The sequence below is a fragment of the Orbicella franksi genome, chromosome 4, assembly GCF_964199315.1.
Source record: "Orbicella franksi chromosome 4, jaOrbFran1.1, whole genome shotgun sequence".
Lineage (NCBI taxonomy): Eukaryota > Metazoa > Cnidaria > Anthozoa > Scleractinia > Merulinidae > Orbicella > Orbicella franksi.
The window spans coordinates 29579870-29594800 of NC_138148.1; the positions used below are offsets into that span (position 1 = coordinate 29579870).

The 14931-nt window shown below is 38.7% G+C and overlaps 2 protein-coding genes across 2 annotated transcripts in view; one reads left to right on the forward strand and one right to left on the reverse strand.

Annotated features, from left to right (window-relative positions):
* Positions 1-1547: 1547 nt before the first annotated feature.
* LOC145485144 (WASH complex subunit 1-like) lies at positions 1548-11401 on the reverse strand. Its single transcript, XM_081463835.1, has 4 exons — positions 10277-11401; positions 6642-7986; positions 5476-5741; positions 1548-5255 (listed from the first exon to the last, which is right to left on the reverse strand). The coding sequence occupies exons 2-4, from the start codon at positions 7397-7399 to the stop codon at positions 4879-4881; spliced, it is 1401 nt and encodes a 466-aa protein (XP_081319961.1). The 5' UTR covers positions 7400-7986; positions 10277-11401; the 3' UTR covers positions 1548-4878.
* An 822-nt stretch (positions 11402-12223) lies between these two features.
* LOC145483831 (methionine synthase-like) overlaps positions 12224-14931 on the forward strand; it is a 23121-nt gene continuing 20413 nt past the window's right edge. Inside the window, exons 1-4 of the mRNA XM_081462375.1 lie at positions 12224-12385; positions 12480-12587; positions 13231-13322; positions 13855-13944. Of these exons, the coding sequence (XP_081318501.1) occupies positions 12256-12385; positions 12480-12587; positions 13231-13322; positions 13855-13944 (420 nt within the window). The 5' untranslated portion in view covers positions 12224-12255. The remainder of the gene's footprint in view (positions 12386-12479; positions 12588-13230; positions 13323-13854; positions 13945-14931) is intronic.

Here is a 14931-nt window from a genome sequence, read left to right on the forward strand (position 1 = left end):
TTTGTGACATCATTCTACACTTCATTAGTTTTTCACAATACTAAATTAGTCTGGCCATGTTTTTTCTCGCACCAAATTAAATAGATCTATTTTATGCAGCTAGTCGATTTCTAATATTGTTGAATTTGATAAGATTGCTGCAACCCACCGTATTGGCCAATGGCTGTTCCGAAAGCTAATGCTAGCAATTTTAAGATCGGATCAAATTGTTGGAAACGCTATTGCACTTAGCTGGAGCATCTTGATCACTTTTAAGCTAAAAGGTTTTCAGAGTAAAGTACTTTGAAACGACAGCCTTTACACAGCTGGTTGCAGGGGGTGATAAATTTTGGTGAGAACTTGAGCATTGCTTTCACAGATAGCAATTTGTTTTGATTTCTTACCTAGCCCCTTGAGGCTGAAGTTATTGTGAAGTTTTTTGTGCTGGGATTAGAAAAAATACAAGATATATTTAGATCAATAGACCAATTTCGATATATTAAAATTCAGCCTAATACAATAGACCTCAGCACGAGGCTCTGGGGAATGAACCCCACAAACTCTGTAGTATTCCCCAGAGCCTCGAACTGAAGTCTACTGTTTTAGCCTGAAGTTTAATATATCGAAATTGGTCTATTTGGCGTGGTTCAATTTTACATAGGAAGGGATTGCATTTGTTGGCAAAATGCACTGTGCTACCAACTTTTTTAATTTTAAGGATGTTTAGAAATGTCAACATTTTTATTAATGAAAGAGATGTATTCAAAATAGCCAAGATAATTTGATAAGGGACATGTAAGAGACAGTGAAATATTTCTGTTTAGCTGTCACAAGGCAGTGTCAAATTTACTGTTGTCCCAAGAAAATTATGTGCAAGGTTTGACTCAAAAAATTGATACTGACAACTTTGTCTTTAACAGAGATCGCCAAGTATCGTGCAAGTTTTGGAGCCAGTCCTGGACACCATGCTTCTCTGAATGGCTAGGCTATTAAATATTTTTTTGCGTGCAACTTGTTTTGGAGATTCTCGCAGGCAGGAGCAGAAGAACTGAGTCCAGAGAAAGAGAAGTTGCTTGTCCCTGGGTGAAAATTATTAAAAGGAACATGGTCATGCAATCTCCAGAATTTCGGTACCAACCAACTTGGTCTAGAGTAAACTGAAATATCCCAAATGAGCTTAATTAAGGCTAAAAGAAAACACCAAAACAATGGGCATGGACAGGCATATTAAAACTGCAGACCAATGTGAATTGCATTTGGGTGAACTTCAAAAACTGAAAAGCTGTGTTTGTTTCAATTTCTCATTCAAGTGTCCCTATGTTTGGAAATTATCCTTGGTTAATATGTGGCTATGATTTTGCCTGGGAGGGGGGAGGGGGGGGGGGGGCAAAAGTGATGGGGATGACTGAATGGGGACAAAAATCGAAACCCCCTAAAATCCCTAGAGCTTTCAACACCAACAAAAATCCCTGGACCAAAAATTAACCCCACTAAGAAATCCCATGCTGCAACAAGCTGCATGTAATACAGCATGATTAAATATTAAAATAAAAGCAATTATTGTTGAATACGTTTGGTTGTACTTTATTTGAATACCCTTCTCCCCACAAAAAAAATACTCAAATCAAGCCACCTTCTTGTCCCCAACAACAACAACAAAAAAAAAAAAACAAAAATCCTTCACTTATCCCTGCTGCTTGAAATCTGGATTACTCCCTGGAGATTTTGCTAATGAAGGACCTCTACCTTGTGAAAATTGACATACTTTTAGAGAGTTAAATTCCTTTCTTACAGCTGCATGCACTTGACGATGTTGACAGTCGGCCCTTGACACTTAACAGCTGCTGTAATTTTGAATATGCCTAAATACTATACCATCAGCAGTTCATGACAATGCCATGGTCCACTCTTTAGTTTATGGTCCCACCCTACTCTGGTCACACAGGGCCAGAAGTTGTGGTGGAAAAGAGCAAAGAGAATGTAGGCACAGCTAATTTTGTGGCACAGGCCACATCAGTCACTATCAGGAAATAGCTTGCCTAATCTTAGTTTATGTAAAAGTACATACTCGGGGCAGATACCCTAATTTTCGACCCTTGTTGGCTCTTATTTGACAAGTTCAGGGCACAATTATCCTTTTAACTGCCCTGTTACTGAATAAACATTTGGTATCATATCAACTCATTAACTCAAGAATTTTACAAACACAGCTGAAGAAATTTGTTGTTGAGCTGAAAAAAAGTAAATTTTGTTTTACAGGGCACAGGAAGCAGCTGGTCTCAGAACTCTATTGGCTAAATTCAAATTGCTACAAATGTGTTGATAAACTTTGATACATGCAACAGATGTTAACAAAGTATGTTTTAGGAATCCAGCTTGTGCAACCGTCATCAACAGCTTTGCTTGAAATAACTTTTACACCCAAATAGTGCAGTTATGATCGACTGTCATGGATTAATTTTAATAGACTAGGTCAGATTTGCCAGACAGAACTATGTAGACTATTAGTAATTTATGTCTTGACTGAAAAAACTTAACAGAAAGTTACTAAATGAAATAAACTTCAGCTTTCATTTATGATCTGCATAAAGAAAAAGGTCCATGCCTTCCTATGCACCCAACGGATATTGCTCAGATGTCAAACTAATTTTCAATTGACATCAACATAACTAAATACCTTCAGCAGAATCCCAATTTTTCAAACCACCAAGGGAAACAAAAATTGGTTTGAAAAAATTGCCCAGGTAGTTTGAGAAATTGGAGGTAAAATTACAGTGTTTGACTGAGGGAGGGAAACAACGTTTGATTCGAGTTATTGAAAATTGAGGGTTCAAGAGATCAGGATTTCACTGACTATTTCTAAAGTTAATTTCCTGAAAACTCTGAAGACTCTGTCTGGTGGTTCATTAGTAAATTTTTTAATATTAGTGGTGTTTATTACTTGGCTTCACACTAGAAGCTAAGTTAGTTTCAAGTAAGCACTTGACTCAAGTGCACTTGAAAATCTCAAGTCGCACTTTAGAAAACTTGGCTTCACACCCGATGACAAAGTATATTACTTGAAGCACTTTCACAGTAAGTCATACATATCACAAATGCGATTGTTTGGCAGTAAAATCGTGAAGAAATGATATAGTTGCTTTGTTGCTAAAGTGCATCACGGCAATAGCAGCAACACAAAGGAACAGACAACATATGAATTTCTCTAGCATGGCTCAACAACATGGTTTTCAGCAAAGAAATAGCTGAAGGGCTTTAGCTAACCTAGAAAATGCATTTCCGTGTGACTCATTCAATGTTCAACAGAGTTGTTCACATGCAAAGATGTGACCTGGTGTAAACTTGAAATACCAGCTGGTTTGTAATTTACAGAAGACCATTGGGGGTGGTATGATGTGAAAAGCGATGGTTTAGCCCCTGAAAATGAAATTCAAGCAAGTTGCTTATCGGTCAGTTTATCAGAATTGCAGCAACGCTGTACATCGCTTTCAGTTGGCTTCCATTTCCTATTGGTCACATGTGTTCTCAAGAGTGGTATAGACCATACTTGGTGGTGCACTTCAGCTTCTTTGAACTACAAACGTTTCCATGGTCACTAAGTAAAGTCCAAGTACATTTTACCCCTTCACACTAAAAGTAGGTTCCAAGTGCACTTAGGTTATACTTACAAGCACCATTGTGAAGCCAAGTGTTGATAGACATACTAGGCTTGTCTTTTACAGTAATTTACATACACATATGTTTGAAATATAACTAAAGATGGCTATTGTTTGATTTATCTCAAGTCTGTAAAAATATCTGTAAGCTATGTTTTATGCTTGATGTAAAGCTTTTCACACCAGCCCCAACAAATCATATTAAACTGTGTGCTTAAATTGCAGGGGTGTTAAAACACTAAATGGAATTTTGACCAAACTATTCAAATTCATTCTTTGTGCATGCCATTTGTTCTCAGCAATATTAATTATAAAATTATAAAATAACATTGTCACTATAATATTTTACGTAAAGTACTGTACATGTAGTTGTTCATAAGTTCAGTTAATTGTCAGTCAATTTTTTACCAACTCTGTGAAGTCCATCATAAACATGATCATTATAATAACTAAGATTGGTTTTTGATCAATTTACCAGCCAGTTTGAATTCTTACAAGTGAACTCCATTGAAAGCTTAGTACTGACATGATCCTTTGTATAAGAAATTCACTGATTCACTGGAAGCATTTAACATAATTTATTTCTTATCACCACTCTCTCACCAGATAATACACTGTTTCATCAAATTATACTTTCTTCCTCCTTTGTAACCTTCTTCTCCTGTAGAAACAATTTGCACAACAAGGTACAATGCCTGCCCCTCCCCTCCCACTTGTACAATTCTGTTTTTCCTCTTGACGGAGGTTGTAATTTCCTTCCAATGTCGTAAAATTATCACGTCACGAACAAGATCTGAGAGTCCATAAAAACAGTCATGTAGCATGGGACATTTCAATCATTGCATAGTTTTGCAAGTCTTGCAGTACTCTGGGGTGGCTGAGAGCAAGCCATACTGCCAATGATTAGCAAAAATATACAGAGTTACTACAGAATAATTTTCTTTTTTGAAAAGAACTCTCATGCAGTCTGAATGAACAAGAACACTACAGAACACCTGATAAAACTGGTCTTAGCATACAAATACTATCAAATGATTGTACTGTTGTTTCATGCATACTTTTACTATACTGAATGTAGTTGGATTATGAACCAGATGCACATTACATCTCTGTTGCTTTTATAAAAATTAATTGCATCTATATAGGGAAACAGTGTCTTTGGGATATCCCTAAGAGTCTAAGATTAATTTCTTTTAGTATTAACCTCAAATGCAAACAGATAAAAGGAATCATTCTAGAAACCCTATGGGTCCCAATCATCACTGGCACCTGAATGCATAGAATCTGTGTGGTCAGTTCTTGGAGGAGCAGGTATCATTGCCGAGATCTTGTCCATTGCAGATCCTCCACCTGCCACTGCCTCTGAGGACCCTCCAGAATCACCTTTGGACCCCGAAATACCCTTACGACGCATAGACAGTTTAGCAAATAAGTCTCCCATGAGATCACCTCCACCTCCAGAACTCACAGCAGACTGCTCTTTTTCTGCTTTTTTCTTCATCTTCCTCTCTTTGACGCTGCGTAGTTTAGCATTGCCCTTGCCACCGGCTTTGCGGATGGATTCCATTAAAGAGGCTCTGCCATCTGAAGCAACTGCCGCTGGCACATCACTTGGCACAGCTGTAATTGGAGCAAAAAATGATCAACAATAAGTTGATACTGCAGCACAATTGAACCTTTGGTCGTCTCGTTAGGAGCTAGATCAAAGGTGTCTGCATTCTCACAAGGAGTAGAGAAAGCCACTTCTTTACAGCTCATGTTTTTCATGACAATTATTTTGCCCTGTTTCCCCTTCTAATAGAACAAAGCACAGTTCACAATTGAGGAAAGCACTAGTTACCTGCTGGAGGCCCTTCTCCTGGAGGGGGTGGGGGAGGTGGTGCTTCTGGTCCTGGTGGAGGGGGAGGTGGTGGTGGTGGAGGGGGTGGAGGTGCAACATCAGGTCCTGGTGGTGGTGGAGGAGGGGGAGGGGGTGCTGGAGCAGATGACGGTGGGGGAGGGGGTGGTGCTCCATTTGTCTTTTGTACTTCCTCCTCTATAACGTCTGGCAAGTCAGGTATGTTGGAACCAGGAAGTGATGGGGCAATTGATGGACCAAGCTCTGCACTGTTGAGTTAAACAGAGTAAAAATGTAAGAGTTACCATCACAAACAATGGAAACAAGGCTTGCCTACTAAATGGGGTTATCCAATTAATCTTTGATGAAAAACTCCCAACTCAAGCTTATGCACAAATTTCTCAAGTCTTGCTAACAATATTTGAGCTGTTACTGTTGTCTTACCAAGACACATGTTCAAAAAAAAGTATCTCATTTGACTCTAAAAAAGGTGGCAGGTTTACAACTAGTAAACCTATACAGTTGGATCCCACGAATTCAAACTCTGTTATTTTGAATTCTCTGCTATTTCAAACTCAAAACCATTTCCCTTGGATATCCCCTTACTATCGGTGATTTTCAACTCCCACTATTTTGAACTATTTTTCATTTCCCCTAGTTCGAAATAGCGGGGTTCAATTGTATTTCCTTACTCAAATAAAAAGGACATGGGTGCTCATCTGAAATTTTGAAAAGAAACCTAAGAGATACCAATGTTTTGTGGGCATTGCTTGAAATTTTTTTCACTCCTAAGAGGTAGCAATTCTAAAACAACACATCATCTCCCATGAGGTCATATTTTTTTGGGCTCAATACCCTAAAAGGTATCACAAGAGCTGCTGCTGTGTACCTTTCGAGGCTGAGCACCCTAAGAGGACACCAAACCCGCTTCTTTAACTCCTGAAAGATACAACAAGCACCCCCGTCTTATTTATATGGGACCCTCCCTCTCATGAACCCCTCCCCCAGGGGTTGACCTTAAATTTCTCATACGCATTCAACTTCCCAATTTCCAATAGGCCATCATGCCTCCCGAGTATGTGTGTATTGGTCTTTGTTACAAAAACCTAGCTAAGCCCATTATATTTGAATTTACATTTTTTTTTTTTTACATTTACAAGACTCCTCACTTGTAAGACAGATCATCAGCAATCCCTGGAAGATCAGGCAAGTACACTGGCACATCAATCTCAGGGACATCACCTAGGTTCGGTACATAGAAATAGTTTTGTGCTGTCATTCTATCCAGTGCTTCTCCCTGAGTGATGGAGATAGGTGCAGCACCGATATCTTCTTCCTCCTCCTCAATGTTACTCCTTGTCTTAGTCACTGCACCGGCCAGTGGATCCAGCATCACATATTTCTTGTAAGGATTTTCAGTGGTGTTGAAAAGCAACAGTGAACTCACAGAGGTGAGATTCTTTGGCAGCGATCCTAACCCTTCACCTTTCATTTCATCTTGTTTCTTCTTCACATTCAAGTGGACATTGTAGAACTGTAATTTTTCTTTCAACGTCCGTTCGTCGACAGGAGTGAACTTCGAGTTGAGGTTGTAAGTTTGCCGTTTGATTTCGGCTACCTCGTTCTCCTCGGAATATAGCGATTTATAGGGCTCAAGCTTTTTCGGTGCGGGGTATTTTGCACTCGAGAACACTCTTGTGGCCTTCTTGATTCCCTTGATTTTCTCGATCCTAGCTTGCGCCAAATCTGCACGGTGATTTATCGCTGCAAGCCGTTCCTTATTTTCGGCCACTCGGTTACTGATTCGGGTAAAAATATCTTTGGACACTTTCTCCAAATATTCTAGTGAGTCCACTATTTGGTTTATGGATTCTTCTCTTCGAAGGCTGGGTAAAACTAACGGAACACTGTAAGTTTGGACAGGCATAGTTGCTGATTCTTCCACAAAGCCCTCAATAATAAACTACCGATCCGCCATGTTTGATCACATGAGCCGTGGACGAGGAAATATGGGAAGAGTAATTTTCTATTTTTGAACACACCCTCCCCTCCCTGCGAGTTGTTAGCAGCTATTTGCAGCCAAATGTAAATGGTAAATGCCTCTACGCATATTTCCCTTCCACTGTTAGAAACTGGAGGTAGTGTAAGACCTATCTGCCTATATTTCTTACTATTTGGCTGATGAATAAAATAATTAATTCAAGTAAGATGTACTTTAGGGTTGAAATCAACTCATGTCTCTGTATGAATGGACTTTCAGAACAAAGGTGCAGTTTCAAAACATTTTACAATACCATAATTTCACGATTCCCATCATAGTTAGTCCCCTCCACTAACTATATTCCCATAAATGGCTTGGACTTAAGGACAGTATCCACCAGGAGTTCTGCTGTTGAGATTACCTTCTATTTCTGATTAAATTTCAGATGGATCCTAGATTCTCACCACTAATATCAAGTTTATTTTGTCTGACAAATGTAACTGGTTTACTGGGTGGTTCATAGCATAAACTTTCTGAGAAAAAGCTTTAATATTTTAAGGAAAACGACCAATTTTTTAAGTTTGCAAGACATGTTTCGACAGAGCTTCTGTCATCTTCAGTTGAATGAATGATTACAAAGCAAGTTGAATAATAAGTAGGCAAAAATGCTAATTAAGACAAATAGTAACAACAAGAACGTGAAAAGGTGTAAGTTAAAAGGATAATTTTAGATTTACATGGTGTAATTGCTGATTGAGGGAAGGTAGTTCTTTTTGAATATGAATAGCCTCCTTTATCTTGAGTTGAAAGCTGGTAGTGGCATGATCTAAAATATGAAAGCAGTCTATTGAACACAATGAGCGACAACGTTCAGAATTCTGAAGATGTTTGAAGATGTGAGAGGCCCTATCAATGGCTAAGTGCTCACGTACACGTGTGGAAAAATGTCGGGAGGTTTCGCCGACATAACAGGCATTACAGCCCGCACATGTAAACTTATAAACCACACGTGAACGAAGCCCGTCGGGGATAGGGTCTTTCACACCAAAAAGGTTACCTATCTTGAAGGAAGAAAAAACTAATTTGATGTCTAAATCATTACAATAGCGCTTGATTAAGTGTCGAATCTTCTTCTGAGTGATGACAGAAAAATGGCCTATGTATGGCAGCTTAAAGTAAAACGTGGGCGAGGTGGTAAGGGGGTAGCCCCGGGGACAATGATTGCTATGGGTCCCAGTGATGTAATGGTTAACCACTTTTTCAATTAAATGGGCAGGGAAAAGGTTCTTTTTGAGAATTTCAGTAAGCTTGGTTATATCCTCGTGTAACCCCAACCAAGTGTTGTTGATCTTGTAGGCCCTGTCAACAAGAGTCCTAATGAGACCTACTTTGTATGAGTACGAGGTGAAGCTAAAATAATTAGTCAATAACCCAGTAAAGGTTTTCTTACGGTAAACCCTAGTTAGGAAGGAATTAGTGTCACTATTATCAATAAGAACATCTAGAAAGGGTAATTTGCGATTAAGTTCTTTTTCCATAGTAAACCTAATGTTGGGGTGCCTAGAGTTAATGTAGTCAAAAAATATAACAGCATCGTGCTCCGAGTGAAATAAACAAAAAGTGTCGTCAACATACCTACGATAAAATAAAATTTTAGAGCATTGAAAATTTTCCAACCATAGTTTTTCATGATGCCCCATAAAAAGATTGGCTAATACGGGAGCAAGGGGAGACCCCATGGCCACACAATCAATTTCGCCCCATCGTGTCTTCTATTGGAACTTACAATTATAACCTGGCCAAATATCTATGCAATCTTTTGGCGCCGCACATCCCAACTGAACACTGTGCTACAGACACTTTTACTTTTGTACAGGACATTCAATCTTCATCTATGTTTGGTAAATTTATGGTTTCCTTCGATGTGGAAAGTCTCTTTACTAACATACCTCTTGAGGAATGTATTGACCTGGCGGTCAATTACATTTCTGAGGGCAATCCTGACCTTAAGTTAAGTAAACCTGAACTTAGAAGCCTTTTCACTGTAGCCACCGCCCAGACCCATTTCTTATTTAACGGTTCTTTCTATGACCAAATTGACCGTTACATCACTGGGACCCATAGCAATCATTGTCCCCGGGGCTACCCCCTTACCACCTCGCCCACGTTTTACTTTAAGCTGCCATACATAGGCCATTTTTCTGTCATCACTCAGAAGAAGATTCGACACTTAATCAAGCGCTATTGTAATGATTTAGACATCAAATTAGTTTTTTCTTCCTTCAAGATAGGTAACCTTTTTGGTGTGAAAGACCCTATCCCCGACGGGCTTCGTTCACGTGTGGCTTATAAGTTTACATGTGCGGGCTGTAATGCCTGTTATGTCGGCGAAACCTCCCGACATTTTTCCACACGCGTACGTGAGCACTTAGCCGTTGATAGGGCCTCTCACATCTTCAAACATCTTCAGAATTCTGAACGTTGTCGCTCATTGTGTTCAATAGACTGCTTTCATATTTTAGATCACGCCACTACCAGCTTTCAACTCAAGATAAAGGAGGCTATTCATATTCAAAAAGAACTACCTTCCCTCAATCAGCAATTACACCATGTAAATCTAAAATTATCCTTTTAACTTACACCTTTTCACGTTCTTGTTGTTACTATTTGTCTTAATTAGCATTTTTGCCTACTTATTATTCAACTTGCTTTGTAATCATTCATTCAACTGAAGATGACAGAAGCTCTGTCGAAACATGTCTTACAAACTTAAAAAATTGGTCGTTTTCCTTAAAATATTTACATGTCTGCTGCTATCTAAACCTTTTAAAAAGCTTTAAGCTTTAAACTATTTGGCATATACTGTAACCCTGATCCTTAAATGGTGCTACCAGTAAAACAGGTGACAAATACGAAATGTAAGGCTTCTTTACTACATGTACAAGAGGCCATTGAACTGTGAACATTGTTAATTTGACATCATAAAATAATGGGAAGAACTACATACATTTGTAATAAATATATATTTATTTGCTTCGATAAACCGTCTTATGCATCAGTACAGAAAATAAAGCAAATATTTTTTGATAAATGTTTATACTCTATTGTACTCTATAATTTCACTCAGTAATTCTTCCAGGTTGCACTTTTAAGTACTTGCCAGCCATTTTCAACTCTATGCTACTCAGGCTAACCAGGGCTCTACTCCCACTAAACAGAATGCTATTTAATCTAACCAGGGTACATTTCAGTCTAACTGCAAAAAACTTTCAATTTAGTATGGAACAGCTGATCAAACCAGGGCTGTAGCCAGAAAAAATTATGACGAAGGCAATGACTATAGCTAAATTCTCTTCCATGGATCATGCATACTTAAGGCATCCATGGTTGAATGTCGATCGATACTCTTGGTCAACCCTTGATCGAAACTTTCCCCATACTCGATCAACACCTCGGTGGACACTTGATGGACATCTCGGTTAACTAATTTTCACAAACATGCCATCAAGTGTTGATTGACACTCAGCCGACTATCAACAGTCTGTTGATCGAGTGTCAATTGAGATGTAGATCAAGTGTCAATCGAGTGTCGACCAAGTAAAGTATCGATATAGATGTTAATGGAGTGCCGATCAAGGATATCGATCGACACTCGACCGAGGATGCCTTTCGTACACATGATCCGGTATTAAGGGTGTTTATGACGACTACAAACCACAAAAATGAAAATAAAAAAAAATGAAGCAAGTGCCTTGGTTTGCCTGTTACTTTTTGCAGCCCTGCAAACTTGACTCAGTCAACCAGTAATATCCCCAACATGCACATCAGGACTGCGAAGAAAGACAGACTATTAATAAGCATTCTGTCCCATAGGGTCCCAAAATACCATGTATGTCCAATAACGGGCAGATCACGTGACATTTCCTGATCTCACTGAATGCATCAGAATCAATTACTTTGCTGAAACGGATCCTGCTCCAAACTTCAATTCCCGTTCGAACTGTTCAGCATTCAACGTTCCATCAATGGCTTCACAGTTTTCATTGAACACCGAGTAAGCGCTTGGTTCCCAAGCTTTCCTGCTGCCCGCTTGCATACTCGCATACACCCAGTAAAACATTGAAACAAAGAAAAACACCGTTCCAAACTCTATTTGAATGAAGAAACCCCAAAGCAAGATCCAGAAGAGAAGTTTTAAGAACAAAATAAACCAAGAAAACGTTTCCTCGTTGGTCTGGTCAGAATTCAGTGAAAACACTGGTGAAAACCATTTTGTGATTTTTCTGATTCTTGTCCCTTCGAGAGAAAAGGAAGGTTTCCACGAACTCTTTCTAGCTTCTCTGTATTTCTCAGCTTTACTGGCACGGTACTTTTCCAATTCCTTCTCCATGAAACGTGAATTGTGACGGCTTACTCACAAATAAGTTAGCTACAGTCGCATCATGTCTACCGCCATACTTGTGTTTCAATAAAGCGCTGCAAAAACATTATGTGATTGTTACACAACGAAACAATTTTTCCAGAAGGACCGCTAGCCAAGCGGAACGTAATCTCGTTCCCAGATCTCTTGTGGACGAAGCGAACGAGATTAAGCGGAACGATGATTCCTTTATGTGAATTTCCAGGCACGCACTGAAATTATCTAACACAGTATGTGATTGGTTGAGTCACGATCCCGCGTAAAATTACTGGGCAATCAAACCAATAGAATGTGTTGTTAGATAACGCCAGGTATTGCATAGTCTTAGTCCCCAGTCTCAGGTGATTTGCGCAATTTATAATGGCGGGATGGAAGTTGTTTTATGCATGTGACAAGATTTGCCGGTAGAACAACTTGGGAACATACGCTTCGATTAACAAACAACGCTAATTGCTTTCATTCAAAGATGCCTCCGACAATAAAAGTAAACGATGCTTTTATCGATTCCAGAGGTGAGGCCATATTGAACTTTTTTAAGTTGAAAACGATGTTTACAGGACGTGATTTTTTTGATCGCATGTTTTCGTGTGATCGTGATCTTATCAGATGTCGCGGAAGAGATAGAAGCTACGCTGAAGAAGAGAATAATGATTCTTGATGGTGGAATGGGAACGATGATACAAAGTTATCATTTCGAAGAAGAAGATTTTAGAGGTAAATGCGTTAAAATAAATCATATTACTGCATGATAGTTGTACAAATTCTGTTGTGTAACGCACAACTCTCTGCGGGAAGCACAGCACCTCGAGTATTGGAAATTATCATTTTCTAGACCTTTACATTTGTTTTCAGATCAACTTTGATTTTCTCAATTTACTAAAAAAAAGTAGATTTCAAGTTTCAGATTTACTATTTATCTGATGTGTTTAGTCACGCAAGAAAAAGGTTTCCCAGCTCTTTCAGTAAAATCACTTCACGTAATTTAAAACAGCTTTCTGAATGGCACCTTTGTTATTTATTCTTATAGTGTGTTATTCAAACAGTCGCATTGAGAAAGTGATAGATAATTGAAAAATGCTTCAAAATATGATTAAAACACGACAAAGAGAAAACCAGTTTTCAACATTTTTTTCTTAATAACAAAGCTACATATCGAACAAGTGCATTATACATGTGTTTGCTAGATCCTCGAATAAACAATTGCAAAATATAATATCTTATCCCCATAACGAGTTAAATAAGACTAGGTCATCATGAGAACACCAGCAAGAAAGATATTGGACATTATTATTCCACTTGTTTTCTCTTGTTTCATTATTTTACATTATTTATTACCTCGCATTATCTTTCGTGACAGGAGAAGAATTTAAAAATCACTCGCACAACTTGAAGGGGAACAACGACTTTCTCAGTTTAACAAAGCCACATATTATTGAGGAGATTCACAAGGTATTATTTTCCATAATTTGTGCTGACTTTGAAATAGTTCATTCCTTTCATTTGTCATTACACCAACCTTAAAAGATGTAAAAGTGGTATTATATATGGTTTATTGACCAAGCGTGAGGTCAAGATGGCTAGACATTGGCCAAGTTCTATTTTTGCATGTTAGAGACGGAGATAAACTCACAAAAAAACTAGAACGAGGCCAATATCAAGAAATCTTAACTAAACAAGCTTTGTCAATAAAGGATTCATTATGCGGCTTTTGGGAAATCTTTCTTGCGGGACTCAGCAGGTAGTCCCAAGCGGGCAACATAATGTCATCTTGCCTAATCTAGGGTTTTTCCCTATACTATGGTTTCCTAACCATACCATATTTTTCCAGCGGCAAATTAGGTAGTAGTGTAGTAACCATGGTAACCTATTGTTAAACTTAATCGCAAAACATCTGTAATGCTACATGTACTGTTATGTAAACTGTAAATTGACTGAAATAGAAGAAATAACCATACTCATTATGTATTCATGTTACCACTAGGGTTACCTGGAAGCTGGATCAGATTTTATTGAAACCAACACATTCAGTGGAACCAGCGTTGCACAGGCGGACTATGGAACAGAAAACTTGGTAGGAAATTGACAACCTCAATCCTGGATTAAATTAGTTGAGACACTTGAACTGGACCACGTAACCCCTCATCCCCCATCTCCTCTAATCAATGTTGGAAAACGTCGTGTTTTTTAAACAAGAAGGGAAAAAATCATGATTATCAACATTGTAAATGGGGTAGGGAGAGAACTTGCTTGGTGTCCCACAGTTTTTTTTCCGGAATTGCTGATATTGAAGCAAGGCTGCCTTCTGCCCTAGGGGAGGGACTCAATTATGAAAAGGTCGGAGATGCTCATTGGAAAATTTGAATTAAACCCCCTAAGGAGACCCATCCGGGCATGTTTCGAGCTTTATGTGACCCCTAAAAGATACCACTTAAAACGGAATAGGCTCGATAACCAGGTGCTGTTTAGGAAAGGAGCCCACACTAGTAGAATGAGCTTGAGAGGTCGCCAGAAATCAAGCCTAAAAACTAAGTAAGAGCATTTCTTTTATTATTATTTCTTCGAGCGTAGCCTCACAGCTAAAAGTAGTGATGTTCCATCATTAGCACCCTAAGTAAGACCAGAATCCTAAGCGAGACAAGTATCCCCTACTCATATAGGCGTGCCCTCCCATCCCAGGGCCTTTCACTAAAGACATACTTCTATTTCACTCAATAGAAACATAGAAACAATACGAGCTGTTGATGTAGTAATGGTATGAGTAGGGACAATTTTTTTATCGTCAGTAGAAATAAACTAACAAGTTTCCTTTCCTTTTTCTCACAGTGTTTTCTAAAAGAAATAGAAAGCATTTTCTCTGTTTCTATCCATTTCTGAAAACAGTGGTCAGGCGTGAAAGTTTGGGAGAACTTAGAAAAAGCTGTGGATCCGCAGCACTAGCTTGTTGGCATTTCTGAATCTCCCAAACATTTACTCATTTTTATATGACTGAAACAAAAGACAAAAATAGCAAATGTACATGTAGATCACAAATGAAGATGACATCCTATAACCAAGATTA